Source organism: Hyperoodon ampullatus (assembly GCF_949752795.1).
Source record: "Hyperoodon ampullatus genome assembly, chromosome: 10".
Taxonomy (NCBI): Eukaryota; Metazoa; Chordata; class Mammalia; order Artiodactyla; family Ziphiidae; genus Hyperoodon; species Hyperoodon ampullatus.
In genome coordinates, this window is record NC_136923.1 from 52179642 (window position 1) to 52201552 (window position 21911).

At 37.4% G+C, this 21911-nt stretch overlaps 1 protein-coding gene across 3 annotated transcripts in view; it reads right to left on the reverse strand.

Annotated features, from left to right (window-relative positions):
* PDCD6IP (programmed cell death 6 interacting protein) overlaps positions 1 to 21911 on the reverse strand; it is a gene marked incomplete at its 5' end in the record, with an annotated part of 66889 nt that overhangs the window by 24324 nt on the left and 20654 nt on the right. For 2 of the 3 annotated variants that reach the window (XM_079713920.1, XM_079713921.1), the window contains 6 exons: positions 196 to 319; positions 2087 to 2309; positions 8668 to 8784; positions 11058 to 11158; positions 12572 to 12725; positions 21333 to 21460. In XM_079713920.1, coding sequence (XP_079570046.1) covers positions 196 to 319; positions 2087 to 2309; positions 8668 to 8784; positions 11058 to 11158; positions 12572 to 12725; positions 21333 to 21460 — 847 coding nt within the window. Of the gene's footprint in view, positions 1 to 195; positions 320 to 2086; positions 2310 to 8667; positions 8800 to 11057; positions 11159 to 12571; positions 12726 to 21332; positions 21461 to 21911 lie in introns of all 3 variants that reach the window. The other variant, XM_079713919.1, reaches the window with a different exon arrangement.

The window sequence follows — 21911 nt, forward strand, 5'->3', positions numbered from 1 at the left end:
TTCTTCCAACTATAATATATTTGCCAGGGTTCAGTAAATATAGTGTCCCCAAGAAATGTGTGTGTGTCTATATTTGTTATTTCAAATATCCTTGACATTCTGCTCTGAGCTCAGAAAACTACAACATTCATAAATAATCAATCAGAAAACATCAGAACTTTAGAGATAAATTTATGAAAGTTAAGCTCTACTCACCCATTTGCCAAAGTGGTGGCTTCTCTCATTTGAGCAATTGATCTGTTAACTAAATCAGCTTTCCTCTGACCACAGGCAGCCAAAGACTGCTGCACTGACACAGGAACCATCTTCTCAAACAGATCTAAAATTAGGAATTAAAATTTCAACAAGATTTTAAGACAAAAACTCAAACTGTAAAGTGACTACTCATATTTCCTTTCCAATATTCACAGTAAAAGTCTACAGATATTTAAAGAACAAAACTAAATCACTACTGAAAATACGATGAAGAGAATTTTTAGATCACCATATTCGTGGACAATGATAACGAAAGCTTTTTCTTTGAACTTAATTTTCTTAGCTTTTAAAAATGTGTTAGTCATTAAGTTTAAAGGATCTTTGGTGAAGAAGATCTACACAGGAGAAAACAATGCTTGTATGTTGATGAAACTGACTGAGTGGGCCACAGTGCTATGGTTTCCAGCTCTACCACTTCCTGGCTCTGCAACCTTGGGTAAATGACTTAACCACTCTGTATCAGTATCCTTATCAGTCAAATGGGGATAATAATAGTAACTGTCTCATGGAGTTGTTCTGAGAAATAAATGAGCTAATATTTGTAAAGTGCTGAAAAGAGTTTCTGGTACATGGTAGACACTTTGTGTTTGTTAAACAGAAGTAAGTACAGTTGTCCCTTGGTATCTGCAGGGGACTGGTTCCAGGACCCCTGGCAGATACCAAATCCGTGGATGCCCAAGTCCCTTATAAAAAATGGCACAGGGGCTTCCCTGGTGGCACAGTGGTTGAGAGTCCACCTGCCGATGCAGGGGACACGGGTTCATGCCCCGGTCCTGGAGGATCCCACATGCCGCGGAGCGGCTGGGCCCATGAGCCACCGCCGCTGAGCCTGCGCGTCCGGAGCCTGTGCTCCGCAACGGGAGAGGCCACAACAGTGAGAGGCCTGCGTATGGCAAAAAAAAAAAAAAAAAAAAGGCACAGTATTTGCATATAACCTACACATATCCTCCCAAATACTTTAAATCATCTCTAGCTTATTTATGATACTTAATACAATGTAAATGCTATGTAAATAGTTGCCAGAGGATGGCAAATTCAAGTTTTGCTTTTTGCAACTTTCTGGAAATTTTTTTATGTGAATATTTTTCAATCAGCGGTTGCTTGCATTCATGGCTGTGGAACCACAGATACAGATGGCCAACTGTAAAATAACCACCCAATAACTTAGAATATTATCCTTGGCATCTCAGCTAGAGGCTATAATATTGCATATATCTACAATATTCAAGGATATTATAACATTTGATACAACCATGACTCCAAAAGTTTATATGTTTAAAGTCATATTTATGTATGTTTATTTTTTTTTTTTTGCAGTACGCGGGCCTCTCACTGCTGCGGTCTCTCCCGTCGCGGAGCACAGGCTCCGGACGCGCAGGCCCAGCGGCCATGGCTCACGGGCCCAGCCGCTCCGCGGCATATGGGATCCTCCCAAACCGGGGCACGAACCCGTATCCCCTGCATCGGCAGGCGGACTCTCAACCACTGCGCCACCAGGGAGGCCCGATATTTATGTATGTTTATTTTTATTAGCAGAATCTTAAATAACAAATGTTAACAAAAAGACAAATGCTCACTGAAGTCATTATCATTACTCAGACACAGTTTCAAGTTTTCTGACTCTGTTGTATATATACTTCATGCTTTACTACCATTTACTTTCCATCTTAAAATTTCACTGTAATTTTTATTCTCATATTCGCTTTGAACAACATGAATGCAAATTATATTCAAAGCATACAATCTCAATTATATGATTTTAGCTACAAAAAGTAAATTAAACCGCAGAAGAAATAAATAAGATTAAAGTGCCTCTGAACAGTTGACATACCAGTGAATTTCTGGCTGATGGGTACACTGACTGGCGTAGATTTCACAAGTGTGGCTTTGCCAATAGGGTCTAGATCTTTAAGGTCTGGAACTCGATCATGATAAATGAAGTCATTATCCTTCTTTGCTGCAGTAAGGGCACGGTTGATTTTGTCAGAAAATTCCTTCACATTGACGTATTCATCATAGCGAGATGCCACTGTTTTAATCAATTCTGCCGCATGCTAGTTAAGAAAACGTAAAAAAATAAAATAAAAAAAAAAGAGAGAGAATATTTTATTCCTTTTTTTCAACCAGGTATCCAAGCACTGTTTTTTAAAAAAAATCTTTGAGGACTGGCATTACTAGAATTGTGGTCAACAGAACAGCCTAGAAATTCTCCCATCACAAAATACCAAAATATCAAAAATGAAGAATAATACAGAGCAGATAGTCCTTTAAAGACATGAATGAATTACCAAGAAAATAAAAGAAATCAAAACTATAAACTGACATTGAGGAAAGTGGCTCTGGCTGTTGGGTATTTCTGTACCCAAAGGACGAGCTATTAAAATGCATTAAAAGCCCTCAGAGAGACTTAAGACAGGGGTCTTGAAACCTCATAAGACGGAAAACTAAGAAACATCCCTTTCACCCTCCACATGAAGGCAGGAACCTCAAAGGGCTATACCCGTGATGAAAAGGGTGAGTCAGAAAAAAATTATGCAACATAGGAAATCAACAAGGAAGCATGCTGTGTCAGCACCAATAGCAATTTCTTCTTTAAAGGCTGCCCTTGTGATACATAAGATGAACACATGCCTCACATAAAATTAGGGTTCAAATTACTTAGGTGGTGTTAGGTACAGTAACACCAGATACACAATAAAGTCAAAAGCATTATTAGGGATAAATTCAATATAAAACACTTTCCAATTTGCCAGAAAGATATAAAACCTCTTAAATATTATATTTAAAAGCCTTTATCTATATAAACAATTACAATGAAAAATTGATAAATCTACCCAGCATTAGAGTGGAAGATTTTAACATTCCTGTCTCAGAAATAAATGGAGTAAACAAAAAATGTGTAAGATTATAGAAGATCTGAACAACACAATTAATGAGTTTGATTTACCAGACATGGAGAACCCTGGGCTCCACAGTTAGAGAATACATAATATTCTCAGGTATAAAAAGACCATCTATATAAAGCGGCCACATGAAGAGATAAAGCAGTCTAAAACACCAAAATTACAAGATTACAAGAATGGTTTAATATTAGAAAACCTACTTATGTAATTCTCCAAATAATAAATTTAAGTTTAAAAAATCAAATTATCTCCAAAGACGTTGAAAAATCATTTGATAAAATATTCACTCTTGACATTTTTTTTAATTTTAGTAAAATAAAAATAGATATCCAGTTCCTTAACATGTTAAAATCTTAACCTCTAAAGCTAATCTCATGCTTAGCAGAAAAATAAAAGAAACATTCCTAGAGTCAAAATAAAACAAAGATCACCAGTATCATCATGAACACAGAACATGTCAAAATAACCAGACAAAAGGATAAAATTAGAGGTATAAAATTTAGAAAAGAAAAGGAACAATTATTATTTACCAGCTTTTGCTGGTATATATTTGTATACCAGCAAAAGTTAAGAGAACTAACTATTCTAAATAAGAGATAGCTTAGATTCAAAATCAACAGAGCGAATACAGATAAACCACCACCAACTTGAAAAGATAACTAAAGAAAAAATCCATTGTTACTAGCAACAGGAAGACAAAATATCCACGAATAAATTTTAAAATATATGTACAAGATTAACATGAAACAGAAACAAGGATAACCAAAACAAAGAAAACAAAAGCTATACCTTTAGTGTAAACCAAGAGATGGGAAAACGCACAAATTTAAATCACTTTTTAAAGGGAGCTGTACATCAGATTTGATTTGTAAATATGGTCAAACGCTCCCCCAAATTGAAAAATTATTAGGAGCATAAGAAATGCTGAATACAGGGCTTCCCTGGTGGCGCAGTGGTTGAGAGTCCGCCTGCCGATGCAGGGGACACGGGTTCGTGCCCCGGTCTGGGAGGATCCCGCATGCTGCCGAGCGGCTGGGCCCGTGAGCCATGGCCGCTGAGCCTGCGCATCCGGAGCCTGTGCTCCGCAACGGGAGAGGCCACAACAGTGAGAGGCCTGCATACCACAAAAAAAAAAAAAAAAGAAAGAAATGCTGAATACAGCAGGAGAAACGGGAAGGCTAAGGGCCCCACCCTGAGGGGAAAGTGCTTAATTAAGCAAATCTAAAAACAATGAAACGCAATGAGGTGACAGCTGCCAGCTCAAAGATAAAGGTAAAGCCAAATGGCCTGCCTGGAGCCACCCAGGGGTCACAGGAAAAATGGAATACTGAGGAGCCTGGTCCCATGGAGCTGCTGAGCACAGAGGCAGATAATTACAAGGGCAGGGATGCTGGGGGAAGCAGAAGAGAGGACTGAAAGTGGGGAGAAGGAGGAAAGGGGATGAGCACTCAGAAAATGTCAACAAAATACAAACTGAAAGTAGATGCATCACCTGGAAAAGCAAAGGCTGTGAGGAACTCAGGGAAATACAGGCACAGAAGTGGAATCCTTCCTACACCAGGCTTTGAGAAGCAGAGAGGAGGAGAGGAGGAAGGGGCCTACACAAGGAGGCTTGGAAAGATACCCTGCGGTTCCCCCACCCAGGAACCTCTTGCTATTCCCCGACTAAAATCAAGCTCATTCAAACACAAGTGACTGAAAAGGCATCCCATCTGCCTCAACACTAAGAAACCATAAGGAAAAGGATGAAAAAGAGTAGTTTAACTTTCCAAGAGATAATGCAAATTCACTGAAGAAACCCTGCCACAGGGAGTTCCCTGGCAGTCCAGTGGTTAGGACTCGCACTTTCACTGCTGTGGCCTAGGGTTCAATCCCTGGTAGGGAAACTAAAATCCCACAAGCCTCGCAGCACAGCCAAAAAAAAAAAAAAAAACGAAAAGAAAAGAAATAAATATTGCCACAAAGCAAAGAACACAGCATACTAAAAAAACTAAAATAAGCTAAAAACTTCAGGATGCAATCACAGTACCAAAGACACACAAAATATGAACAGAGGACCAGATGCCCCAGATAACAGTGGGTGATAGATAGCAAGAAAATGTGAAACGGGACCTGCAGAACTCAGGAAAGAAAGTGAAGAAAAATACGAAAATAGTTTAAGGAAGAATATAATATTTAAGCAAGGAACATGAAGGAGATAACAGACATCACAGAAATCAGTGTAAGAAACATACAAAACAAGAAAAAGTGAGGACAATTCAACATGGCAGTTGGGGAGCAGAGGTCATTACAAATTAAAAATTCATGAGACATATCAACCAAATGCAACATGAGGACCAGTTATGAATCCTCATTTGAACAAACCAACTGTAAAAACACATTTTAGAAAAAATCAGAGAAAGCTAAACTATGTTTGGATACTATTAGATTACTAGAATTAATTATTAATTAGTATTAATTGTGCTAGATAGGATGACATTGTGGTTTTAATTTTTTTAAGACTTACATATACTGAAGTAATTAAGGATGAAATGATACATAAGACAGCTGAAAATACTCCAAAGAAATAAGAGGGGAAACATGAAACGCAAAGCAAAATACTGATAATCACTGAAGCTGGGTAATGGATATTTGATAATTCTTACTTTTATATATATATATTTTTTGAAATTTTCCATAGTAAATACTTAAATAAAATTCATACAGAAGCATAAACAATCTCCTTAATATCTACAAGCTACTATCATAACAAAGAAAAAAACAATACTTTCACAAAATCAGTTTTATCATCTCATTAGGTCCCTCATTAATGAATTAAATAAATTCTGGTATGTATTCATTCTATCTGAGTCACATTTTTTTTTATCTATATAGAGTCATCCCTCAGTATCCGTGGGGGATTTGTTCCAGGATCTGCCACAGACACCAAAATCCAAATTCTCAAGTCCCACAGTTGGCCCTCTGTACCCACAGACTCTGCATCTGCAGATTAAACATAGTACACGACCAGCATTTGGTTGAATCCATAAATTCAGGACGTGAAGATACGGACAGCCAAATATTTATTCATTGAAATAAACCTGCATATAAGTGGACTTGGACAATTCAAGCCTGTGCTGTTCAAGGGTCAACTGTATTTTTATATCTTTTTGAAGATCGTACCTTGGCAGCTTTAGAGACTCCACCAGGATGATCAAGTGGACCCACCTTCGGGAGCCAAATGAACTGCACTGTCCAATAAGCACACTTCATGAGCTGTGTAAGTCCAGGGACAACTTTTCTTGGCCCCAGAAGTGAATCACAAGCAACAATTTTCCCTTTGTTATTTTACCTACTGTTGTGATATTCCTGATTCTTGTGATTTTGTTTTTATTTCTGGTTTGCTCGTGACTAATAAGCTTTTCCCCATTATTGTTAACAATGATTGCAAAGCTGACTGAATGGTGCAACCATCAGATACATGGGGCAGAAGGAGAGACTATGGAGAATATGACTTGCTGGTCATCTTTTTTGTCTGTTTTGTTCTGTTTGCCTATTTCTGAGCTCAAATCAAGTAGAAAAATATCTCATACTTAATGGAAAGAGGAACAGCCCTTGGAGATATGAATCAGTAAGTGTTTGTGTTCTATATGTTAACTTCTGACCTATGACTAAAGGTGTAAAACTCAAGTTATAAACTCTTGTGTGTCTATAACTGAAAAACGTCTTCATCTCTTGTTATGTGAGCTTGAAAGTTTCCTTTTTCCAGAGGGGTTTTAAAAATTAGATTAAAATTTCAAAAGAGGCTCTTATATAACTGGTTTATAGAGAATAAAGGCTTATTTGAACATAATAGTCCCAGAATTCCCCCAAAATAAAAAAGCTAAACTTCTGTAAAACAAACAGCAGTGTTCATCACCCAGTCATTATCCACTGCAGTGGCCGACCAACACTGCTCCCTGAGAGAGGAATTCAGGAATGAAAAACAAGATGAGGCACTCTGTGCTTTCGAAAAACAGGCCCCTTAGACAGTTAGATGCATATCTCAGGAAGAATTTTAATGAACCCAGGTTCCCACATCTTCCCATACATAGAAAAGCACTAAAATCATTAACTTGAGATATCTGTTCTTTGTGACTAGCAGTAATGTTACTGAGATGTAAGCCTGACCGACTGTACATATTCCTTAGCCAAAATCATATATAAGCTGGTTTCTCCCCTACCTCTTCAGAGTGGTTCCCCAGAGCTACTGAGAGGCTGTCTCCCAGGCCACAGTCCTCAGTAAAGTCCCTGAATAAAACTTAAACTCCAACTCTTATGTTGTGTGTTCTTCTTTCAGTCAAAACTCCTAATACTCCTAATACTTTAAATATGCTACCCTGAAAAAAATCTCTCCCTCAGAAACCCCTTTCTCAGAAGCATTTTCATATAATGCTTTCATATGATGCTAAGTTATTACAATCAAAGTGAATCCCTGGAAAAATAAAATATGTTTGATAATCTGAGTGTGCCCATCTCTGATTTTGTCAGTGTGGAGGTGTGGAGCAAAATACAAGCATACATTTTATTTTTTATAAAACTTGGGTTTCTTTTCTCATGAAAAGGCTAATTAAACTGAACTTCCTAAATAAGACTTGCATAGTATCTTCTAATACCAGTCCATATTTAAATTTCCTTAACAGTCCTCTTCCTACCCTCTGCTTACCAACCCTCAAAATACAAAAAACTCATGTAAACAGCCCTTGCCCCTGCTGCGAAGTTGCCCCAGATGTCACATCAAGTTTCTCACACACCCAGTGCTGATACAACAGCATAGAAGGTACTCTGCTGATTACCAAATCTATTTATGTATCTATTACCACTGTCCTTTTCAAGCTGTGGAATTTAGACCCAATTTAGACCAAGGCTAGGCCACAAGTTAAGTACTCCACATCCTTTCTGGAGCATATAATTAATTTAGAATATCTTATATTAAAATAAACATGGATAAATAAAAGAAAACTGAATACAAATTTTGCATGAAATTTTTAGATAAAATATGAGACTTCAAAAAGCACACGGTAGGTATAGCCTAGAAAATAAAAACAATCACCTGACTCTGTTGACAGGGGAAATGAGTGGGAAAGGTTTTTACGAGCAAACTTGGGAATCTCACTAAAAAAAAAGAGAAGTCCGGGCTTCCCTGGTGGCGCAGTGGTTGGGAATCTGCCTGCCAATGCAGGGGACATGGGTTCAAGCCCTGGTCTGGGAAGATCCCGCATGCCGCGGAGCAACTAAGCCCGTGAGCCACAACTACTAAGCCTGCGCATCTGGAGCCTGTGCTCCGCAACGGGAGAGGCCGTGACAGTGAGAGGCCCGCGCACCGCAATGAAGAGTGGCCCCTGCTCGCCTCAACTGGAGAAAGCCCTCGCACAGAAACGAAGACCCAACACGGCCCAAAATAAATAAATAAATAAATTTATTTATTTATTTAAAAAACAAAAAAGAGAGAAATCCAAGTTACTTAAATATTTATTTCTAAGAAACTCACCTGTAACCTTGCAATCTCTTCTCCAAATTTCTTCTGCTGTTTTGCCAGGATAGACTGGTGGTACTCAGCATAGGCCTGCATGATACAGTGCTTTGCAGCCAAGACAGGGAACACCTCCTGGAAATAAAAATACTGACCAGGGGAGAGTCCAACCACACAAACCACCACAGACAACATGGGATGCAGGAAGAAAAAGGAAAAGGAGACAGAAATTAGAATCACCCCATTAATGGTTTAGAGATAGGTTAGTCAGGTGTAAACAGAGAAGACCACATGATTTTGCATGGACTGGATTCAATGAATTCAGGTTTTTTCTTCCAATTAGAATTGAGGTTTGGGTTCTTTTCTTTTTTAACTGTTAAATGAAGCCAATTAAGCTTTTACAATTCACTTTAATTGAGCCATGAAGTCAACATTTTGTTTACAAAGAAGAAAGGAAAGCATGCATTAGAAAGAGAAGTAGAATGGACATTCACAGAGGAATACCAAGCACAGGGCTTTAGAAGCTTTCTTGTGAGCCCTTACCCAGCCCTTAAGAGTTAACTAAACCACCATTACTCACATATACTAATGAAATTGCTCTATAGCTGACTGTTTCAACATGTTTAAAAGACAAAAGACAGTAAAGTAAGTTCCCTCTTAAATACATGTCCTAAGAGACTTTTTTAATAAAGATGATTTTTAGCCATATAAAAATTACTCAGTATCACATAACTCAAAAACACATAGCAAACAGACAAATGCACTAAGCTAATGACTAATATGATAAAGTGCTATTTTGCCCTAATTTGTTTTGAAAAAAATTCCAGTCAAAATTAATTTTAGAAGATCCAAAAACATGAACCAAAAAAGGAGTAGAGGATCTTCTAAAATGTCAAATCCTAGCCTATAACCTCATTGTTTTTAGGAAGTACATGCCATATATAATATCCAAGAAATATACTAGACAATCACTGTCTAGACAAAAAAATAAGAGAATCAAAAACTGAATTACTACCTTGTGAGCTTTCCTGTCTCCCAGTGAATAATTTCCTAGCTTCCTGGGTCACTACTTGCAGATATTCCAGTTTTATAACTAGAATATGAAAATAACTTATGAGCTTTATTAGTAAAAAGGCAAAAAAAATAAAAGACATCTAAATCTCAAACTGCACTCATGCCAGTTCTCAAGGTAAGTCTGGAGCAACTTGGTACTTAAACAGGAGATTTTCAAGGAATACCAGGATTGGTGCAGAGGTAGTTTCCAAGTCTTTGTAGGTGACATTCTTCTCTCCGGGACAGGACTGAACTAATGGCCCAACAGGATGTAACGGTACACTGTGCAGCTGATCATGAGGTCTTCCAGATGAAAAAAAGGTGAGAGGAGATCCCAAGTCTCTTTTTAAGAGCAACACTATTACTACCCAAGAGTCCTGGGCAAATTTCTACTGATCTCTTGGTGAATTTTAAATCTCCAGGAATCTTCAAATTCCCTAGTGCTCATATTCTGACTAATGTGTTGATGTACTTACATGCTTTTTTATTTCACCACAAAATTGTCTGCAATTTCATAATTTATAAAGATTCCTGAATGACTTATAAATCAATAAATTTCCCTACAAAAGAGCATGTAACAAATATCATTTGCTATCATACAGACAAAACTAATTCCTTGAACATTTCTGAAAGAAAGCAGTTGAATCATACTACATTTCAGTCTGTAAGTTTCCATTTTTAAGCATTCTGAATTTACTTCTTAGTCTAATCATCTCCTTTATCATTTACAAATGATCATCACTGACTAGTCTCTTCAAATGCCACTTCAGAAAGGTTTATATTAAAACAATTAATACTTCCTGTGATATATGGTTTTAGATGGTTGTTTTCCTTAGCTGTCCAATAGCAGCCCAATTTTCTAGCCCTGTTGGCAAAACTTAATTCTAATCAAAGTACTGGATGAATTTGTTAAGGTTTCCTTTTCCTTTTGTCTTTATGTCTGTTTTTGCGCTTTAAGATTCATCTTTAAGAAAACAGGACAATAATTAAAAGGGTGAATAATCAACATGCTCAAGTACTCATGCTGTACCAAATAACCAGTGATTCAAAACTATACAATGCCCTGATCTGATAAAATTACTGGAGACAGGTGTTCAAAATTTTCCAGCAAGAGTTTTAGCTTGGAAAAACAAGTTTAGTAAAGAGTGGAAGCAAAGGCATCCCCTAAATATGAAAGAGAATTTGTCATGCATCTTAAATAAAAAACTGTTTCTACAAATATGCTCTTCAAATGCCTCTCCTTAAATTTCAAATTTCTTTATAAAACATAATTTTTAATTTGCTTCTTATACACAAAAATGTCTAAATATTTCTACATGCAAAACAACCAAGTATTTACAAAAACAATAACTGACCTTGGGAAGAGTATCTTTGTACTGACACTGTTTAAAAGCATCACCAAAATAATCTGCAGCCTGATTAGCCAATTTAGCTATGATAGCATCTTTCATTTTATCTGGAATAAAATATTAAATTGACTATTATAATGAAAATAAATATAAAGTAATCTGATATATCATAATAACTCAGTATAGACATTGAGATCACAAGTTTGTACATTTGTCTTAAAAAATTCTTATTGATGAAATCAATTCTTCTGCATACAACTTAATTATTCCACAGGCAGATCCAAAGAATCAGAATAGATCAGCAGTTGCTAGAAGCTGGGGGAAAAGGGGAATGGAGAGTGACTGACAGTGGGTATGGGGTTTCTTTTGGGGGTAATGATAACATTCTAAAATAAGATAGTGGTAATTGTTGCAAAACTCTGAATACGGGCCTCCCTGGTGGCGCAGTGGTTGAGAGTCCGCCTGCCGATGCAGGGGATACGGGTTCGTGCCCCGGTCTGGGAGGATCCCATATGCCGCGGAGCGGCTGGGCCCGTGAGCCATGGCTGCTGAGCCTGCGCATCCGGAGCCTGTGCTCCGCAACGGGAGAGGCCACAACAGTGAGAGGCCCGCGTACCACAAAAAAAAAAAAAAAAAAAAAAAAAAAAAAAAAAAACTCTGAATACACTGAAAACTAACGAATTGTATACTTTAAAAGGGTAAATTTTATTGTTTATGAATTCTACCTCAATATAAGCTGTTATTTTAAAAGAAAAACTTTTCCAGTTCATTTAGCTTCCAACTGATGGACTGCTCCCTTATTTTCAATTTCTCTGTACTTACATATTCAGTCTTATTCTAATCTCTCATACTAACTCACATGCCTTAAAAGAACTGCTCTTATTCCCTCATTCACAGGACCAGGGACTCTGCCTGGATGGCTCCTTCTTATCAGTTAAGTCTGGTTTAAACAAGACCTCCTCAAAGAAACTCTTCTTGAATGATGAATCTAAAATAGCATGACTCCCCCTACATACTTACCCAACGGCCAGACCACCAGTCATTATCACATCTTATTTTCTTCATAGCAATTATCTCTCTCTAAAATTACCTTGGCTACTTAATTTGTTTATCACCTCCCCCAAAATAAATTGTAAGCTTCCAGAAAACAGAAATCTTGTTTGTCTGCTAACTCTATCTAGAGCCTATCACAGGGATTGGCACACAGTTGTACCCAATACTTATTTGCTGAATGAACGAATTTTTGACATATTACAAACCTATATAAATACTATTCTAGAGTTCAGTGTTTTAAGACAGTAATTATATATTTCACAAAAGACTTCAAACACAGCCTACATTCTTAAATGTGCATTTGTACCACCTTAAGGTCAGAAAAGGAAAGCTGAAAATTTTCAATAATCCGTGGGTCAAATTCAAAGATGAAAGTTCTGTGTTGAACATATTACAATCACCTTCTTATTTTAAAAGCCTGTCACTTCTTTTCACATGCAACAAAATATAGGACAAACTGGAATTACCTCTTGTGGCTTTTAAAAAAAATACTTCTTGGGCCTGTGCCAGCATGATAAGACTGAGAGTCCCAACGGTATCTGGAGATATGTCCACAGTAGGCTCTCTATTCAAGGCCGATAAAACCGTCTCTTTAATATGCAAAAAGGCACCACTAGCAAACTAGAGGAAAGAAAAGAATTTCTTTTAAATCTGTAAGAATTCAGCAAGACAATTTTCTACTGCTACACACAAAACCACTTACATCTGACCTACAGACAATAAGGACAGTTTTCTAAAACACTATAGAATAACAAGAAATTTAACGTACATTAAAGTCAAGTGCAGTAACAAACAAAGTAAACTGATGGGACAAATTGATTAAACTTTTTAGAAATACTTCCACAAAACTAACATGAGGGAGGGGGAAGGGTAAGCTGTGACAAAGCGAAAGAGAGGCATGGACATATATACACTACCAAACGTAAGGTAGATAGATAGTGGGAAGCAACCGCAGAGCACAGGGAGATCAGCTCGGTGCTTTGTGACCGCCTGGAGGGGTGGGATGGGGAGGGTGGGAGGGAGGGAGATGCATGAGGGAAGGGATGTGGGAACAGATGTGTATGTATGACTGATTCACTTTGTTATAAAGCAGAAACTAATAAAAAAAAATTAAAAAAAAAAAACAAAACTAACATGAGAACAAAGGCAGGGATAAAACATTATTAAAATGTTTTTAGTCCTGAAATGCTCTTGCTTTGGTCCCAAATTCATCTCTCAAATAATTAAACATGCCATACTTAGGGGAAGCCTTAAATAGTACTGATACCTAGTCCTCTGAGGAACAGCATGACTATCCATTGCTACAGATTTTTTATTTGGCTTTCAGAGCTCCCTGCTGAAATGTTTCCCATCAGATTTTTCTTCTCAATTATATTTCACTGAGGTTAACGCTAAAATAACTTTGCTTTTATGAAATAAATAACCCTGGGAAAAAGAAAGGTGGCAGTCTGGGATTAAAAAGTGCTGGGGGGCACCTCCCTGGTAGTGCAGTGGATAAGACTCTGCACTCCCAATGCAGGGGGCCTGGGTTCGATCCCTAGTCAGGGAACTAGATCCCACATACATGCCGTAACTAAGAGTTCACATGCCACAACTAAGGAGCCCATGTGACACAATGAAGGAGCCCTGGAGCCACAACTAACACCCAGTGCAACCAAACAAATAATTTTTTTTTTTAAACATGCTGGGGGTTATGCAGCTACACTACACAGAGCTAACTCAAGGTTAACTGTACTGAAGTAAACATCAATGATTGCTGCAGTCATGAAGTATCATAAAACTAGAATGTCTCCAAGGAGTGATCAGCTGACTTGCTTAGTAAACTCACAGAATCACAGACTAGAACTGCAAGGGATCCAGTCTCTCATTCACAAATATAGACTGGAGACCTACAGAGTTCAAAGCACTTAGCCAAGGGCCCAGAGCTTCTTGGCAGCAAACAGCCCAGACAGGGATCTAGGATCTCTTTCCATCACAGTAGGGGATCCTGCTGTGAATCACAGAGGTGACTCACAGAATGGAACATATCCTCAGTAATTCAGAATGCCCTCTAACATTTCACATGCCAACTAATGGAGTTACAATGAATGGAAAATTAAATAAAATTTTACTTCACTTTCACATTTTAAAATATTTGCCATTTATAGCCTCACAAAGGAAAGGTATATGCACCATGCTTGTCATCTGTGCCCATCTAAAATTGGGAGCATGTTGTGTGCTTAAAGTACATTTTCCTCTCTCTTTCTTAGAGCAGCATTCTTCACCTCTCTTCTAAACTTAAACAATGGGAAAGATCAAACTCTACCGCTGAGACAAGCAAATTCCAGAGCCATGAGGGACAGTATAAGAAGCATTTGGAATTCCATAAAATTTGGAATCAGAACACCTGAAACCCCAATCTACCACTTTATTAACACTTCCGTCCTTTAGTCTCCTTGTCTGTAAAATGAAAATGGCATTATATAACATGCATCAAAAAGTTTATGTGAACATCAACATACTCTGTAAATTATAAAGGAATATAAAACATGAAAACATAATTATAGATATCACTTAACAATAATCACTTACTGTTTTTTAAATTGAAAAAAGAAAAGCTAAGTAAATAACATACTGCCACCAAATAATATGCCATATTAGTAAATGATTGTATCTAAAATCTAAATTTAGCTAACTTAAGAACATTACACATCTGACCACATTTAACTATGACCTCTCCACAAGCTCAGAGTTAAAAATTTCTTGCCAAGAGGTCTTAATTTTTGTGATACTGGTAAACATTTTTAGTGTGTCTAAGAAAAATTACATAAAAACAACATACAAATATTTTAAATGAGGTCATTTATTTAAAAGGGACTTGCCAAGGATTTCAACTCAAAACATTTAATCATTTGTTCTCCCAACATCTACTGAGCCTTTATTATGTGCCAGGCACTGTGCTAGGTGCTGGGTATACAATGGTGAGGAAAAACAGAGCTGGGTCCACAAGTAAGTAGTTTATCTAAGGGCTTCAAAAATATGTATCAATTCATTAAAAAGTACATTATTTTTCAAGAAAGCATCTGTGTGTAAAGAAACATTTATAAACCTAAATGCAAATTATTTTCTTTTTTTTTTTTTTTTTTTTTTTTTTTTTTTTTTTTTTTTTTTTTTTTTTTTTTTTTCTAAACTTTCTAACAGCCAATGGGAAAATGGAAATATAATCAGTTCCACAATGACAGAAATCAGGTATAAGCAAAATGAAGATAATTAATAAGCAGAGTAACTATTCTAAGTATCAAGCACTCCCCTCCCAAATAAATTCAAGTTTCATCTAAAAGAAGGGGCTGTGCAATGTAATAAATGATATCCTCAATAACATCTTTTTTTTTTTTTTTTTTTTTTTTTTTTTTTTTTTTTTCACTTTTATCATCTATTTTATTATTATTATTATTTTTTTTTTTTTTTATTTTTTGCTTTATCACAAATTTAATCAGTTATATGTATACATATGTTCCCATATCCCCTCCCTTTTGCGTCTCCCTCCCACCCTCCCTATCCCACCCCTCCAGGCGGTCACAAAGCACCGAGCTGATCTCCCTGTGCTATGCGGCTGCTTCCCACTAGCTATCTACCTTACGTTTGGTAGTGTATATATGTCCATGCCGCTCTTTCACTTTGTCACAGCTTACCCTTCCCCCTCCCCATATCCTCAAGTCCATTCTCTAGTAGGTCTGTGTCTTTATTCCTGTCTTACCCCTATGTTCTTCATGACCTTTTTTTTTTTCTTAAATTCCATATATATGTGTCAGCATACAGTATTTGTCTTTCTCTTTCTGACTTACTTCACTCTGTATGACAGACTCTAGGTCCATCCACCTCATTACAAATAGTTCAATTTCATTTCTTTTTATGGCTGAGTAATATTCCATTGTATGTATGTGCCACATCTTCTTTACCCATTCATCCGATGATGGACACTTAGGTTGTTTCCATCTCCGGGCTATTGTAAATAGGGCTGCTATGAACATTTTGGTACATGTCTCTTTTTGAATTATGGTTTTCTCAGGGTATATGCCCAGTAGTGGGATTGCAGGGTCATATGGTAGTTCTATTTGTAGTTTTTTAAGGAACCTCCATACCGTTCTCCATAGTGGCTGTACCAATTCACATTCCCACCAGCAGTGCAAGAGTGTTCCCTTTTTTCCACACCCTCTCCAGCATTTATTGTTTCTAGATTTTTTGATGATGGCCATTCTGACTGGCGTGAGATGATATCTCATTGTAGTTTTGATTTGCATTTCTCTAATTAGTAAAGATGTTGAGCATCCTTTCATGTGTTTGTTGGCAGTCTGTATATCTTCTGTGGAGAAATGTCTATTTAGGTCTTCTGCCCATTTTTGGATTGGGTTGTTTGTTTTTTTGTTATTGAGCTGCATGAGCTGCTTATAAATTTTGGAGATTAATCCTTTGTCAGTTGCTTCATTTGCAAATATTTTCTCCCATTCTGAGGGTTGTCTTTTGGTCTTGTTTATGGTTTCCTTTGCTGTGCAAAAGCTTTTAAGTTTCATTAGGTCCCATGTGTTTATTTTTGTCTTTATTTCCATTTCTCTAGGAGGTGGGTCAAAAAGGATCTTGCTGTGATTTATGTCATAGAGTGTTCTGCCTATGTTTTCCTCTAAGAGTTTGATAGTGTCTGGCCTTACATTTAGGTCTTTAATCCATTTTGAGCTTATTTTTGTGTATGGTGTTAGGGAGTGATCGAATCTCATACTTTTACATGTCCCTGTCCAGTTTTCCCAACACCACTTATTGAAGAGACTGTCCTTTCTCCACTGTACATTCCTGCCTCCTTTATCAAAGATAAGGTGACCATATGTCCGTGGGTTTATCTCTGGGCTTTCTATCCTGTTCCATTGATCTATCTTTCTGTTTCTGTGCCAGTACCATACTGTCTTGATTACTGCAGCTTTGTAGTATAGTCTGAAGTCAGGGAGCCTGATTCCTCCAGCTCCATTTTTCGTTCTCAAGATTGCTTTGGCTATTCGGGGTCTTTTGTGTTTCCATACAAATTGTGAAATTTTTTGTTCTAGTTCTGTGAAAAATGCCAGTGGTATTTTGATAGGGATTGCATTGAATCTGTAGATTGCTTTGGGTAGTAGAGTCATTTTCACAATGTTGATTCTTCCAATCCAAGAACATGGTACATCTCTCCATCTATTTGTATCATCTTTAATTTCTTTCATCAGTGTCTTATAATTTTCTGCATACAGGTCTTTTGTCTCCTTAGGTAGGTTTATTCCTAGATATTTTATTCTTTTTGTTGCAATGGTAAATGGGAGTGTTTCCTTGATTTCACTTTCAGATTTTTCATCATTAGTATATAGGAATGCCAGAGATTTCTGTGCATTAATTTTGTATCCTGCAACTTTACCAAATTCATTGATTAGCTCTAGTAGTTTTCTGGTAGCATCTTTAGGATTCTCTATGTATAGTATCATGTCATCTGCAAACAGTGACAGCTTTACTTCTTCTTTTCCAATTTGGATTCCTTTTATTTGCTTTTCTTCTCTGATTGCTGTGGCTAAAACTTCCAAAACTATGTTGAATAAGAGTGGTGAGAGTGGGCAACCTTGTCTTGTTCCTGATCTTAGTGGAAATGGTTTCAGTTTTTCACCATTGAGGACGATGCTGGCTGTGGGTTTGTCATATATGGCCTTTATTATGTTGAGGAAAGTTCCCTCTATGCCTACTTTCTGCAGGGTTTTTATCATGAATGGGTGTTGAATTTTGTCGAAAGCTTTCTCTGCATCTATTGAGATGATCATATGGTTTTTCTCCTTCAATTTGTTAATATGGTGTATCACGTTGATTGATTTGCGTATATTGAAGAATCCTTGCATTCCTGGGATAAACCCCACTTGATCATGGTGTATGATCCTTTTAATGTGCTGTTGGATTCTGTTTGCTAGTATTTTGTTGAGGATTTTTGCATCTATGTTCATCAGTGATATTGGCCTGTAGTTTTCTTTCTTTGTGACATCCTTGTCTGGTTTTGGTATCAAGGTGATGGTGGCCTCGTAGAATGAGTTTGGGAGTGTTCCTCCCTCTGCTATATTTTGGAAGAGTTTGAGAAGGATAGGCGTTAGCTCTTCTCTAAATGCTTGATAGAATTCGCCTGTGAAGCCATCTGGTCCTGGGCTTTTGTTTGTTGGAAGATTTTTTATCACAGTTTCAATTTCAGTGCTTGTGATTGGTCTGTTCATATGTTCTATTTCTTCCTGATTCAGTCTTGGCAGGTTGTGCATTTCTAAGAATTTGTCCATTTCTTCCAGGTTGTCCATTTTATTGGCATAGAGTTGCTTATAGTAATCTCTCACGATCTTTTGTATTTCTGCAGTGTCAGTTGTTACTTCTCCTTTTTCATTTCTAATTCTATTGATTTGAGTCTTCTCCCTTTTTTTCTTGATGAGTCTGGCTAATGGTTTATCAATTTTGTTTATCTTCTCAAAGAACCAGCTTTTAGTTTTATTGATCTTTGCTATTGTTTCCTTCATTTCTTTTTCATTTATTTCTGATCTGATTTTTATGATTTCTTTCCTTCTGCTAACTTTGGGATGTTTTTGTTCTTCTTTCTCTAATTGCTTTAGGTGCAAGGTTAGGTTGTTTAGTCGAGATATTTCCTGTTTCTTAAGGTGGGATTGTATTGCTATAAACTTCCCTCTTAGAACTGCTTTTGCTGCATCCCATAGGTTTTGGGTCGTCGTGTCTCCATTGTCATTTGTTTCTAGGTATTTTTTTATTTCCTCTTTGATTTCTTCAGTGATCACTTCGTTATTAAGTAATGTATTGTTTAGCCTCCATGTGTTTGTATTTTTTATAGCTCTTTTCCTGTAATTGATATCTAGTCTCATAGCATTGTGGTCAGAAAAGATACTTGATACAATTTCAATTTTCTTAAATTTACCAAGGCTTGATTTGTGACCCAAGATATGATCTATCCTGGAGAATGTTCCATGAGCACTTGAGAAAAATGTGTATTCTGTTGTTTTTGGATGGAATGTCCTATAAATATCAATTAAGTCCATCTTGTTTAATGTATCATTTAAAGCTTGTGTTTCCTTATTTATTTTCATTTTGGATGATCTGTCCATTGGTGAAAGTGGGGTGTTAAAGTCCCCTACTATGATTGTGTTACTGTCGATTTCTCCTTTTATGGCTGTTAGTGTTTGCCTTATGTATTGAGGTGCTCCTATGTTGGGTGCATAAATATTTACAATTGTTATATCTTCTTCTTGGATCGATCCCTTGATCATTATGTAGTGTCCTTCTTTGTCTCTTCTAGTAGTCTTTATTTTAAAGTCTATTTTGTCTGATATGAGAATTGCTACTCCAGCTTTCTTTTGGTTTCCATTTGCATGGAATATCTTTTTCCATCCCCTTACTTTCAGTCTGTATGTGTCTCTAGGTCTGAAGTGGGTCTCTTGTAGACAGCATATATATGGGTCTTGTTTTTGTATCCATTCAGCCAATCTGTGTCTTTTGGTGGGAGCGTTTAGTCCATTTACATTTAAGGTAATTATCGATATGTATGTTCCTATTCCCATTTTCTTAATTGTTTTGGGTTCGTTATTGTAGGTCTTTTCCTTCTGTTGTGTTTCTTGCCTAGAGAAGTTCCTTTAGCATTTGTTGTAAAGCTGGTTTGGTGGTGCTGAACTCTCTCAGCTTTTGCTTGTCTGTAAACGTTTTAATTTCTCCATCAAATCTGAATGAGATCCTTGCTGGGTAGAGTAATCTTGGTTGCAGGTTTCTCTCCTTCATCACTTTAATTATGTCCTGCCACTCCCTTCTGGCTTGTAGAGTTTCTGCTGAGAGATCAGCTGTTATCCTGATGGGGATTCCCTTGTGTGTTATTTGTTGTTTTTGCCTTGCTGCTTTTAATATGATTTCTTTGTGTTTAATTTTTGACAGTTTGATTAATATGTGTCTTGGCGTATTTCTCCTTGGATTTATTCTGTATGGGACTCTCTGTGCTTCTTGGACTTGATTAACTATTTCCTTTCCCATATTAGGGAAGTTTTCAACTATAATCTCTTCAAATATTTTCTCAGTCCCTTTCTTTTTCTCTTCTTCTTCTGGAACCCCTATAATTCGAATGTTGGTGCGTTTAATGTTGTCCCAGAGGTCTCTGAGACTGTCCTCTGTTCTTTTCATTCTTTTCTCTTTATTTTGCTCTGCATTAGTTATTTCCACTATTTTATCTTCCACCTCACTTATCCGTTCTTCTGCCTCAGTTATTCTGCTATTGATCCCATCTAGAGTATTTTTCATTTCATTTATTGTGTTTTTAATCGATGCTTGATTCATCTTTAGTTCTACTAGGTCCTTGTTAACTGTTTCTTGCATTTTGTCTATTCTATTTCCAAGATTTTGGATCATCTTTACTATCATTATTCTGAATTCTTTTTCAGATAGACTGCCTATTACCTCTTCATTTGTTAGGTCTGGTGGGTTTTTATCTTGCTCCTTCTCCTGCTGTGTGTTTTTCTGTCTTCTCATTTTGCTTATGTTACTGTGTTTGGGGTCTCCTTTTTGCCGGCTGCAGGTTCGTAGTTCCTGTTGCTTTTGGTGTCTGTCCCCAGTGGCTAAGGTTGGTTTAGTGGGTTGTGTAGGTTTCCTGGTCGAGGGGACTAGTGCCTGTGTTCTGGTGGATGAGGCTGGATCTTGTCTTTCTGGTGGGCAGGTCCACGTCTGGTGGTGTGTTTTGGGGTGTCTGCAGACTTTTTATGATTTTAGGCCACCTCTCTGCTAATGGGTGGCGTTGTGTTCCTGTCTTGCTAGTTGTTTGGCATAGGGTGTCCAGCACTGTAGCTTGCTGGTCGTTGAGTGAAGCTGGGTGCTGGTGTTGAGATGGAGATCTCTGGAAGATTTTCGCCGTTTGATATTATGTGGAGCTGGGAGGTCTCTTGTGGACCAGTGTCCTGAAGTTGGCTCTCCCACCTCAGAGGCACAGTACTGACTCCTGGCTCCTCAATTTGGGATGATTTGTTGTCTATTCATGTATTCCACAGATGCAGGGTACATCAAGTTGATTGTGGAGCTTTAATCCGCTGCTTCTGAGGCTGCTGGGAGAGGTTTCCCTTTCTCTTCTTTGTTCTCACAGCTCCCGGGTCTCAGCTTTGTGCAAATTATTTTCAATTTAATCCAACTTAGTGTTGATGGTTACGTAGTAACTACTGTTCTGCGTACCTGATAATGCTTAGCAGCAATTTTCAATCCTTCATCATTATCCAGGTTCTGTTCCGCTGCAATCTGGCTAGCTAAGGCTGCACAATTGAACAACACACAGCTCTTTTCATATCCTAGGCTTGCAAGAGCTGTAAAAAAATCGAGAAGGAAAAATTTATCAGATTATTTTTGTTCTAAAGAAAACGAATGTTTCAAAGAGAAATACTATGACCTCTATCCCACTGGCTCACACAAAAACAAGTTTCCAGACCTGTTTTCTGACCCATAATACCACTCCCATATTCCTAGCTGCCCTGCCAGGCATCTATTTCCACAACAATATTCTCATCACCTAAAACTCAAGGATCAATAAATTAATCTTTCCTTCCCTTTACGTCCACACTGCTATTAGTCAGATTCAAAATGAAAGTCATTCAAGTCATTTCAAATTCAATTAGAATAAATTCTTTCCATTTTTCCATCACCTCTCTCAAAATGATATCTTCCCATGATAGTCAAACCAGTTCCTCACTACTACAAACCTATGCCAATGCAAGCACCTCCTAGCGTAAAGGAGACATGGAAGGCCAGCTAATACAT